The sequence below is a fragment of the Erythrolamprus reginae genome, chromosome 1, assembly GCF_031021105.1.
Source record: "Erythrolamprus reginae isolate rEryReg1 chromosome 1, rEryReg1.hap1, whole genome shotgun sequence".
In the NCBI taxonomy this organism is placed as follows: Eukaryota; Metazoa; Chordata; class Lepidosauria; order Squamata; family Dipsadidae; genus Erythrolamprus; species Erythrolamprus reginae.
Window position 1 is genome coordinate 395,795,569 of NC_091950.1, and position 12,078 is coordinate 395,807,646.

Sequence of the window (12,078 nt, forward strand, 5' to 3'; positions counted from 1 at the left end):
CCGCCCCAAAGTCCCAGCAGTGCCAGACCCAAAATCCCCCTCCGATTGCACACGATTGTTCAGCCGGGAGTGCAAAAACGAAAAGAAGCCCCCCCCCCTCACTTCCACCCCGGGTGAAGGGAGGGGAGAGCGCCGCTTTTTCCAGGATTGCCCAAGACCGCGCGCGGAAGAGGCGACGGTCGGCAGATTTGTCTCATCCACTTCTCAGCGCCGCCCCTTTTGCTGAATGTAGGGGAGTTTTCCCAGTGAGCTCATCCTCGGAATTCCCTACCTTCTCCCCTCCCCGTTTGGCAAAGCAGCCACCAAGCCCTATATAAGCGAAGGGGACTCCGGGGACCGTCACACGCTTTCCAGGTTCTCCCAGTAAGCCAACTAAGCTTTCTACCCTCCTCGCTAACCATGCGCGCTTCCGCTCAGACCGCACTGTTGCTGCTGCTAGTCCTGATGCTGAGCTCTTCCATCCGAGGTCAGTGCTGGCGAGTCTGGGAGGGGGGGTGGAAAGGGGGAGGACGGGTCTGTCGCTTGAGCCCAAGATGGGGGGGGGAGAAAACCATGAGTGGGCAGGGAGCCGTTATTTATTTTATTTATCTGTTTGTTTTGTCAAGTACCTATTGGTGGTATACAAAGATATAATAATGATAATAATAATGATAATAATAATAATGATAATAATAATAATAATAATAACGATAATAATAATGATGATGATGATAATAATAGTAATAGTAATATTAATAGTAGTAATATTAGTAAGAGTAAGAATAATATTCATTCATTCGATTTTTTTTATGCCGCCCTTCTCCTTAGACTCAGGGCAGCTTACAACACATTAGCAATAGCACTTTTTAACATCTCCTCTTAGCCAGTGGTTCTCAACCTTTCTAATGCCACGACCCCTTAATACAGCTCCTCACATTGTGGTGACCCCCAACCATAAGTCTAGCGCCAATTCTCCCAACAGAGCTTTAAGCTGATTGGCAGGAAGGTCGGAGGGACATCTCCACGGTAAACGCCTGATTGGTCAGATTGTAAATTTACGTTCCAAGGCGCCAGAATAGAAACTTTAGTTGCTAACACCGTGGGAAATTTGTCTTTTCCCGTGGTCTTAGGTGATCCCTGTGAAATGATCGTTCGACCCCCAAAGAGGTCCTAACCCCCAGGTTGAGAACCACTGGATCAAAAGGTGGTTGCAGCCCTTTAGAACTTATTGATCCAAGACAGGAGCAGTTCAGGAAAAGCTTAGTTAGGGTAACCTTATCCTCAAGTAACTACCGTTCATTCATTGTAAGTTACCATGGAATTGAAGAAAAGGGCTTCTATAACCAGACTTCCAAGTTAGATATGATTTTCTGATAAGCATTTTTATGTAAAGAAAAGGGGGAAAGACATCCCTTTGGAAGCATTCATGCAATGTCTCTTCCATCACTGTTGAATAATGAGCCCCCTTCTTCCATTTGTTCTGGAGTCCCAGGACTCAAAACAAACAAGTTGTTGTTGTTGTTGTTATTATTATTATTACCGTATTATTATTTATTGGATTTGTATGCCGCCCCTCTCCGTGGACTCGGGGCGGCTAACAACAGTGACAAAAACAGAATGTAAAAATCCAATACTACAGCAGCTAAAACCCTTGTTATAAAACCAATCATACATACAAACATACCATGCATAAATTGTAGAAGCCTAGGGGGAAAGATTATCTTAATTCCCCCATGCCTGACGGCAGAGGTGGGTTTTGAGTAGCTTACGAAAGGCAAGGAGGGTGGGGGCTATTCTAATCTCTGGGGGGAGTTGGTTCCAGAGAGCCGGGGCCGCCACAGAGAAGGCTCTTCCCCTGGGCCCCGCCAACCGACATTGTTTAGTTGACGGGACCCGGAGAAGGCCCACTCTGGTCGCTGGGATTCGTGCAGCAGAAGGCGGCAGAAGTTCTTGACAAGCCACAAGCCTGTTTGTCTTTTATTGCAGAAATCAAAAATTGTTCTTCTACTCACGTGCGTTTTTTCTTCCTCCTTATAGCATCTGATCCCCCAACCTCCTGTTGCTTCAGCTACACAAAAAGGAAGATGCCACGTAATCTCCTGGTCAGGTTCTATGAAACAAATAGCAGATGCTCCCAGCCAGCTGTTGTGTAAGTATCAATAACCCAGCAATTTCAGCACTTAGGCATAGAGCAGGTATTAAGGATGCCAAAGCATCCTTAATACCACATAATCTCTGTGTAGCAGGTGACTTCCAAATTCTCCCGAAATTTGAGCATTGACATTTAGTGGCAAAGAACTGATACACTGCTCACTAATATTTTACAATATGAAAAAGGAGAGAGAAAGGGAGTAGCTTTATTATGGTCTTGCAACAAAAATGATGAAGTTTTATTATTTAATTATTACATGCGTTATATGCATATACTGCCATAATCAACCCCCATTTTTCTGCCCATAAGCCAGTAAAAGAGCTAAGCAACTAAAACAAATTTTAAAACAATTAAAAGCAATAAATAAAACTAAAAGTGTTAATTTTAATTTAATTTAATGTATTAGATTTGTATGCCATCCCTCTCCGGAGACTTACAAAAGATGAAAATTTGGCTCAAGGGGGTGTTCTTTAACTTTTATTTTTTCTGAAAGTGAAAAGAAAGTACATCCCATAATTTAGGAACAATATTGGGAAATTAATTTTCATGTATTTTTACGATTTGCATTATTTTAGGGAAGAAGTCAAGTTTTTCAGATTAAAGTTTGAGGATTAAACTAATTCCGCATAATTGCTGTTTGGAATAATTTAAGGGGAAACAGTTAGGAAGTCTTGGAAATTGGAGTTCAAGTTAAGCAGAATGTAAGATTTAAAAAGCCAATGGAAAGCAGTGCAATTGGTGTGAAAATAAAATTGGAAGGTATAATTTTTGTTATTCTTATTATTTTCTCCAGGTTCATCACACGAAAAAAAATAGAGATTTGTGCCGATCCAGCTGAGAAGTGGGTCCAAGATTACATGGATTACTTGAAAGTGAACAGAACAGCACCTATAGCTGTGGCGAATTAGAAGAGATGAAAACTGAAGGGCATAACACGATTGCATACATATTTGCTTTTTCAAGCAATTTTCCAGGTGCAACCGCACTTAAATCTCAGGAATTTATTTTAAAATATTTAAAGTATTTTATTTGGGGAGCGAATGTTCACTCCTAGTAATTATTTTATTTATGAAAAAAGTGAAAGATGAAGAACTTTGTGTTTATTTATGTATTTGAATGTCATAATGTGCATCAAATGGAAAAAAATATTTGTCTTAATAAATATTTTTCTATTAATTATTAATCTCTAAAGATTTATTTCCTTCCACCCTCCTCCACAAATTGTAGAAAAATTCTGCCTGAACACTTTCGAAATCTTAATACTATATATAAGCAACCACACTCTTTACATGTTCACATTCTATTTTAGACCCTGGTTAAACTAATAGCTATACTTAATAGTTATATTATTAATTAATTAATTGGGTAATATTCTGTATGTTCCTAGCATACAGCCTTCACTAAGTGGTTTACAGAGTCAGCATATTACCCCAGACAATCTGGGTCCTCATTTTACCCACCTTGGAAGGATGGAAGGCTGAGTCAACCTTGAACAGGTCTGGATCGAACTCCAGACTGTGGGCAGAATCATTTTGCAATACTGCTAACTGGTTTTCTGAAGATATATTGTTATTCAAATCAGCTAACTTTATATACAGTCTAGGACAGTGATGGTGAACCTTTTTTTTCCTTGGGTGCCGAAAAAGCATGTGCGTGTGCTATCATGCCTGTGTGAGTGCCCACACCCATAATTCAATGCCTGGGGAGAGCAAGTTTAATTAAAAGAAGGACCAGGGGAGACATGATAGAAGTGTTCCAGTATCTCAGGGGTAGCCACAAAGAAGAGGGAGTCAACCTATTCTCCAAAGCACCTGAGGGTAGAACAAGAAGCAATGGGTGGAAACTAATCAAAAGACAAACAACGTAGAACTAAGGAGAAATTTCCTGGCACTTACTTCAGCTTCAACCACAACAACACAAGAGCTCACAACAGGTTTAAACTTAATATTAACTGCTCTAAACTTGACTGTAAAAAATATGACTTCAGTAACCGAGTTGTCGAAGCGTGGAACTCATTACCGGACTCCGTAGTGTCATCCCCAAACCCCCAACACTTTACCCTTAGATTATCCACGACTGACCTATCCAGATCCCTAAGAGGTCACTAAGGGGTGTGCATAAGTGCACTAGAGTGCCTTTTGTCCCCTGTCCTATTGCTCTCCTATATCTTCTGTACCATTCTTCTTTCCTATATTTATTCTATTCTTTCATTGATATACAGTGTTCCCTAGATTTTTGCGGGGATGCGTTCCGAGACCGCCCGCGAAAGTTGAATTTCCGCGAAGTAGAGATGCGGAAGTAAATACACTGTTTTTGGCTATGAACATTATCACAAGCCATCCCTTAACACTTTAAACCCCTAAATTGCAATTTCCCATTCCCTTAGCAACCTTTTAGATTATTACTCACCAGATTTCTTTATTAAAGTTTATTTTAAAAAAAAATTATTAAAGGTGGACGAAAGTTTGGTGATGATATATGATGTCATCGGGCAGGAAAAACCATGGTATAGGGGGCGGAAAACGCAAAGTATTTTTTAATTAATATTTTTGAAAAACCGTGGTATAGACTTTTCGCGAAGTTCGAACCCGCGAAAATCGAGGGAACACTGTACTTTATTCCTATTTCTTCTCTTCTCTTCTTTCTTAGATATATTTTTCTATGAGTATATCCTCTATAACCTTCATTATATATTTACTATATGTATACCCAATATAACCCTCATTGTGTAATGGACAAAATCAATCCATAAATAAAATAAATAAATAAATAAATAAATAGAACAATTAATCAGTGGAACAGCTTGCCTCCAGAAGTTGTGAAGGCTCCAACACTGGACGTTTTTAAGCAGATGTTGGATAATCATCTGTCTGAAATAGTGTTTCCTGCCTAAGCAGGGGGTTGGACTAGAAGACCTCCAAGGTCCCTTCCAACTCTGTTGTTATTATTATTAAACCCTAAGAAAACCCCAGTTGCATGGGGCTATTTCCCCACAACAACCAATTTGGGGGGGGGGAACCTTCAAGCAAAAGGCGAAGAAAACTTTTTTTCCTGCTACTCATTCTGGAAACTAGAGATAGACCCCCTCTTAACACAGAGGTTCCATATAGCCATCAAAGCCAACATTTCTTTGATAACAATTCTGGTGACAGGCTGAAGCCATCATTTGAGTTGGAGACTTCTGGCCTGCCACATATTATGCTGTTCTGCCGGCGTGTCTCAACCGCCCGTAATTACAGGGTAATTAGTCTAGGAAGACACACACCACACGATAAAAGGAAAACTCAAAAGTTTTTATAAACAGAAAAACAGAAACAGCTCCCTTTTTAAATGTCAAAGGGATTTTCTGGTACACACAAGGCACAGGTTAAATGCAATCCAATTGCTCACCCAATAACTGGGAAATTGAGTCCAATTCTAAAGTCCAGAGAGTCCACACAGACAATCCTGAACAGCAAAAACCACGATCTTGACGAAACAATGAATCAGATAAACTGCCATGAGGCTAAAACACCAGACTGCTCTTTTATCTGTAGCACTAATTACAGCAGCCCCACCCAACCACAGGTAGCCTCATTTTCTCTTGTAATAATCCTTCAGTTGTTGTCTCCTATGCATCACTCTACGCATGCGTGGATGTGTCATTAATTCTTGTTCAGAATCCAGGGATGATACAGATGATTGATCTCCTCCTGGGCTGTCTGCCAAACTCCCCTCTTCCCTGTCACTCAAGCTTCCTTGGTCAGAGGAGGCTTCGTCGGCAGATTCCATCGGGAGCAAAACAGGCCTGCGGCATGTGGATGTTTCCCCCACATCCACCTCCACATTCCTTGGGGCAGGAGCTGGGCCAGAGCTAACCACAACATTATGCATTAGGCTGTATTAGTGCTGAGGGAATTTGGGAGGGGGCTGCTGCATGAAGGGTGTAGAGACGTAGCCATTTGCAGTTTGTAGGCATCCGGCTTTTTCAAACTTGGTAACTTTAAGATCTGTGGACCAATTCTCTGAGTTCCCCAGCCAGGAAATTCCGGGAACTGACATTCACACATCTTAAAGTTACCAAGTTTGGAAAACACTGATATAAATGCATCTGCTTTTTTAAAAAAATATAATAAATTTTATTTACATATATAAGTACACAATAACAATACACACACAAACAAAAAAACATTACAATATAATACAATACAGATAAATACAATTTTAAAAAACATAGCGGGAAGCGGGGGATTTAGCAACAGATCTGTTTAGTAATATGGAAACTATGTATATTCTCTATAGCCAATAACTAATAGTCTAAATTACTCATTGATAAGGATAGTTAAATTAACCAAGAATAAACAGAAATAATGTTTTAAAAACGGTATAATATTCTTAATCATTATACATAACTTTATCTCCTTTACAAAATAGAGTTTTACACCAGGTAAATTTCTTTTACGCAATCAATAATTTAAGGTTAGTGTGATGGGTCTGTTCTATTTTCAAGCCAATGATAGGAAAAAATCCCAGCAAGTATAAAATTGAGATTCAACATTATTTCTTAATTCTAATGTTAATTTGACCATTTCAGCACAGTGCCTAATTTTCTCCAATATTAGCTCTTCCTGGGAGGTTACTTCACTTTTCCACATTTGAGCGAAGGCTATTCTGGCTGCGGTTGTGATATGAATTATCAAATAGATATGGTTTTTTCCAAGGTGTTGCCGTAGAATTCCCAAAAGAAAACATTCTGGAGTTTTTTCAGAATTTAATATCTAAAGTTTCATCAAGCCAATCTCTTATTCTTTTCCAATAAATTTGCTTTATGATTCTGAACATGTCCAATAACGAATTACCCAAATGGAAATCTTAAAGCTATATGTATATCCAGTGAAAGCAAGTGCAATAGGAAAGTTCTTTATTAAACAGCAAACACAAATGAAACCTTTCTGGGATGAAGCAGGATTTCAAATGGGATATTCAACATTCAATAGGAAGCTTTTTATAGGAGCTTTTTATCAGAAGTTTAACTGCCAATCTAGGCGAAGAAGATGGATTGTTAATTGAGATGATATGGTTAAAGTGACTACAGATCCAGGTCATGTTTGTTCCATGACAAGCATAAAAAAAGTCAAAGGTGCTTTTTCAAAAGGCAGATGGATTTTATTTATTTATTTATTCATTCATTCATTTATTCATTCATTCATTTATTCATTTATTCATTCATTCATTCATTCATTTATTTAAGGGCTAAATTTTTTTTTTACTACCACACTGTGGGCGTGGCTTATTTTGTGGGTGTGGCTTGCTGCCCATGTGACCAGATACAGTGGCTTGACAATCATGTGACCAGGGGGGGTGGCTTAAAGGTCATGTGACTGGCTTAAAGGTGGCCAACTTGATGTCACTCACCTCAAGGGCTAGGGTTATGGTGTCTGGCTTCTCCTCCCCTCAAAGAGATACAATTTTCCTTTTTTTTAAAAAAATATTTTTAATTGAATTATTTACATTAAAAACAGAACATAAAAAAACCGCAGACAAACAAAACAAAACAAACAAACAACAATCTAATGATTAATTATTTTGTACATATCCATCAAACACATCTTAGAGTAAGTCAATTCGACGGCTGATACGAGCGATAATGTAAGTAAATTGGTTTTGGTTATTCACTTAATTTACGATTTTGTTGTGGTTTTGACCGCCTAGAATCCATCATGGGAGAGAGAGATACAATTTTCCTATTTATTTACTATTGCTGAACATGAAAAAATATACTATGTGTACATACATATTGTACATAGGCACACAAAAATATACATTATCTACTATATAAAGTGTATGTACACACACGCATGCACAGCTCTTCTAAAATTATACACATTCAACCTCATTTACTGCGATAGGAAAAACATACTCAGAGCTCAGAAGGGGGAAAAAGAAAAAAATTCAATTTTTTTCAACTGGTTCTGCATACCTGACCAACATTTTTCTACCGGTACTGCTACCTGACGGTACCTGTAGGAGCCCATCACTGCGTCTCATCCAAGGAGCTTCTTCGGTTCTTAGACTTATGTATACTGCTTCAGAGAGATGAAGCAGCTTCTTGAATAACAAACAAAAGGTCTTCAAGGAAAATTAAACTCCAGTTGCTTTTTGAAAAAGGACCTTTGGGATGACACTGTTAACTTTTTATCACAGTGAAAAGTGGTGTGTGTGTGTGTGTGTGTTTGTGTGTGTGTGTGTGTGTGTATGTGTGTGTGTGTTGATAGTGATAGTGGATAATTATTTGCCTGAAAATGCAAAATAAAAATAATACCTAGTTTAGTTCCATGCTTTTTTCTAAGACTTGCCCAAAACAAGGCAAGGAGTGTTGGCCCTTAGGAAATCATACATCTAACAAATTACAAGAGCACCACCTTGTGGCTATGTTTGCTAAAAAAAAAATCTTCAGGCTGGTTAGTGTGGTGTAAGTAACATTTGTCTTTAGCCAAGCAGAGTTTATTATCTGAGCAACCCTATGGGATCTAATTGGTCTCTGGGAAATATGTGGCAGGAGACGGTCCCATAGATAGTCTGGTCCTAAGCCATGTAGGGCTTTATAGGTGATAACCAACACTTTCAATTGTGACCGAAGACCAATTGGCAGCCAGTGCAGTGTGCGGAGCATTGGTGTTATGTGAGTGTACCTAGGTACACCCACAATATTTTGTGTGGCTGCATTCTGGACTAAGTGCAGTCTCCGAACACTCTTCAATTAATTTGAACAAAGTTAATAAATAGTCAAACAGATCCATATTCTTCTTATTTAGTTCCCTTATGAAATATGTATATCTGGCTCTCCTTCATTAGCTAAATTATCTCTCCTAAAACCTGACCATGCACTCAAAAGTTCACCCTTACTTGACCTGTTAAGTATTAAGGACAAAAAAATCCTAGGTTCATAAGACCAACGCAGCTCAGCCCATTCATCTTCATCAAGCTAAGAGAAACTAAAAACCACCAATTCATCATTTGATCATGGATGAAAAAACTTGTAAGGTCAAGCAGTTTTTGACTTATGGCCATAATTCAGCCTGGAATTGCAGTCATAAGTTGTCCCAGTTGTTAAACAGACCACTGGTCGCAACAAATTTTATGACTTTCTTTTTTTTTATTATACACTTAGGAAGTTATTAAGAACATCAGGAAAGGACTATGACATGTATCAAAAACCACTGTCTGTCATCATGGATGGTCTGCTCTTCAGTTTTGTTTTCATAGTGTTGATTTGCCACATGATCGGAATTTTATCATCATCTTTTTAATGAATAGTTTCATTGCATGTGTTTCTAATATATTCTTTTCTTATGTATTTTTCTTTTACTTGAAAAGAAAGACAGCTTCTTTCTCTTCAAGAAGCTTCTACTGTAGTTACTCGTGTTGCAAAGAACAGGAAATAATGTGCTAGTCTCAAAACCTAGGCAATTAAAAAAAATTTTTTTAAAAATTATTGAGTATAAAACATTAACAAGAAACATTTAAAACATCAAATTATGAATTTTAAACAAAACCATACAAACAGTATATACAAAAAAGAAAGAAAACAAAAATATACAAAATAAAGAAAATAAAGAAAAACAAAACAAAAGCAGTATGTTAAATCTTTATGTTCTGCCAGCGTGTCCCAACCGCCTGTAATTACAGGGTAATTAGTCCAGAAAGACACACACCACACGATAGAAGGAAAACCAAAAGTCTTTATCAACAGAAAAGCAGAAAAAATCTCCCTTTTTAAATGTCAAAAGTATTTTCTGATACACACAAGGCATAGGTTAAATACAATCCAATTTCTCACCCAATAACTGGGAAATTGAGTCCAATTCCAAAGTCCAGAAAGTCCACACACAGCTTTGAACAGGGAAACAGCAAAAAACACGATCTTGACGAAACTATGAATCAGATAAACTTTCACGAGGCTAAACCAGCACGCTGTTCTTTTTACCTGTAGCACTAATTACAGCAGCCCCACCCAACCACAGGTGGCCTCACTTATCTCCTGTAATAATCCTTCAGTTGTTCTCTCCTATGCATCACTCTACGCAGGGGTGGATCTGTCATAAGTTCTTGTTCTGTCATAAGTTCTTGTTCTTGTTTTCTTTATCATGTAATTCATATGTCAATGTGTCTAGTTCTACAGTATGTATTTATATTATGTATTTTTCTTTTACTTGAAAAGAAAGCTTTTTTTTCTTTTCAAGAAGTTTCTACTGTGGTTACTCATGTTGCAAAGAAAAGGAAATAATGTTGTGCTAGTCTCAAGACTTAGGCAATTAATTTTGATGTAGGTGATGCACACTCAATAATCCATGATGTCCCTCTCCTCAACTTTACCCTGGTATCCTTAGCCAATGTCCCCGTGAATCATCCAAAAAAGGAAGTTTCTTGCAAAGAACTAGTCCTCTTGATGCCACATCCTGATGCCCTCTGCTGCTACTAAGTCATTTCATGAGAAAACTTTTGCCCAACCGATTAGTTGTTTTGTTGCATTCATCACCATAACAACAGAAGAACATCAGAGTATCTCTGAGGGATGAGTCCAAGACCTATCTTAGTCAGTATTTTGTTTCTCCAAGTGACCAAATTACTCCATAGTGCTTCTGAGCACAAGGTGGAGACAAATGACACTCCTACTTATATTCCCCTACAATGGGCATTTTGAGATCTACCACATTCCAACAGTCCTGTCGGCGAATACTTCAGCTTCAACCACAACAACACAAGAGCACACAACAGATTTAAACTTAATATTAACCGCTCCAAACTTGACTGTAAAAAATATGACTTCAGTAACCGAGTTGTCGAAGCGCGGGACTCATTACCGGACTCCATAGTGTCATCCCCAAACCCCCAACACTTTACCCTTAGATTATCTACGGTTGACCTATCCAGATTCCTAAGAGGTCAGTAAGGGGCGAGTACAAGTGCACTAGAGTGCCTTCCGTCCTCTGTCCTATTGCTCTCCTATATCTCCTATACCTTTCTTCTATTCCTATATCTCTTCTTCTATTCTTTCATTGATATGTTCTATTACTATACCTTCTTTTCTATTACTTCTTAGATATATTTTACTATGAGTATCTCCTCTATAACCTTCATCATGTATTTTACTATGTGTATATAGATATATACCCACTAAAACCCTCATTGTGTATTGGACAAAATAAATAAATAAAATAAATAAATAAATTTGCAATATGTCCAGTCCCACCATATGCTAACTTGGAAGAGCAGGCCAAAGAGAAATTGTGTGAAATTGTGTTTAATCAAAAACAGGCATGCCCAAGGGGAAACTAAATTCACCGTCCTGTCCTAATGTTTCTCTCTTACTAGAAACATAGAAATGGCAGAAAAAGACCTCATGGTCCATCTAGTCTGCCCTTATACTATTTCCTGTATTTTATCTTAGTAGTAAAAAGTAGTAGTAGTAGTACATTGGTAGTAGCCTACTACCAATAGGTACAGAAGTGAAGCACACATTTGCAGAGGTTTTAGTAAGATAACTAAAGATCTAAGGAGTATCATGTATCCGGAGAGGGGCGCATACAAGTCTAATAAATAATAATAATAACAATAACAATAACAACAACAGCAGCAGCAGCAATAATGATGATGATGATGATGATGATGATGTATATATCACTAGTATCATGTATATAAACATTGTTATACCTTTGTATACTACCAAGTACAAATCCCAGCGACCGATTAGGTCCCACAGAGTTGGCCTTCTCCGGGTCCCATCAACTAAACAATGCCATTTGGCAGGACCCAGGGGAAGAGCCTTCTCTGTGGCGGCCCCAACCCTCTGGAACCAGCTACCCCCAGAGATTAGAATTGCCCATACCCTCTTCGCCTTTCGTAAACTCCTTAAAACCCACCTCTGCCATCAGGCATGGGGGAATTGAAACATCTCCCCCAGGCCT

General features: G+C 38.4%; 1 protein-coding gene across 1 annotated transcript; it reads left to right on the forward strand.

Moving 5' to 3' along the window:
- The first annotated feature begins 298 nt into the window (after window positions 1–298).
- On the forward strand, window positions 299–3,216 carry LOC139162076 (C-C motif chemokine 4-like). The gene is made up of 3 exons (XM_070742100.1): window positions 299–466; window positions 2,017–2,128; window positions 2,925–3,216. The coding sequence occupies exons 1-3, from the start codon at window positions 400–402 to the stop codon at window positions 3,037–3,039; spliced, it is 294 nt and encodes a 97-aa protein (XP_070598201.1). The 5' UTR covers window positions 299–399; the 3' UTR covers window positions 3,040–3,216.
- Window positions 3,217–12,078: the final 8,862 nt, after the last annotated feature.

Bases quoted from the DNA above. Each gene is read 5' to 3' on its own strand.
- LOC139162076 (XM_070742100.1), top strand. From the start codon at position 400: ATGCGCGCTTCCGCTCAGACCGCACTGTTGCTGCTGCTAGTCCTGATG. The intron at 467-2,016 runs GTCAGTGCTGGC...TCCTCCTTATAG, and splicing joins GCTGAGCTCTTCCATCCGAG to CATCTGATCCCCCAACCTCC. The intron at 2,129-2,924 runs GTAAGTATCAAT...TATTTTCTCCAG, and splicing joins TGCTCCCAGCCAGCTGTTGT to GTTCATCACACGAAAAAAAA.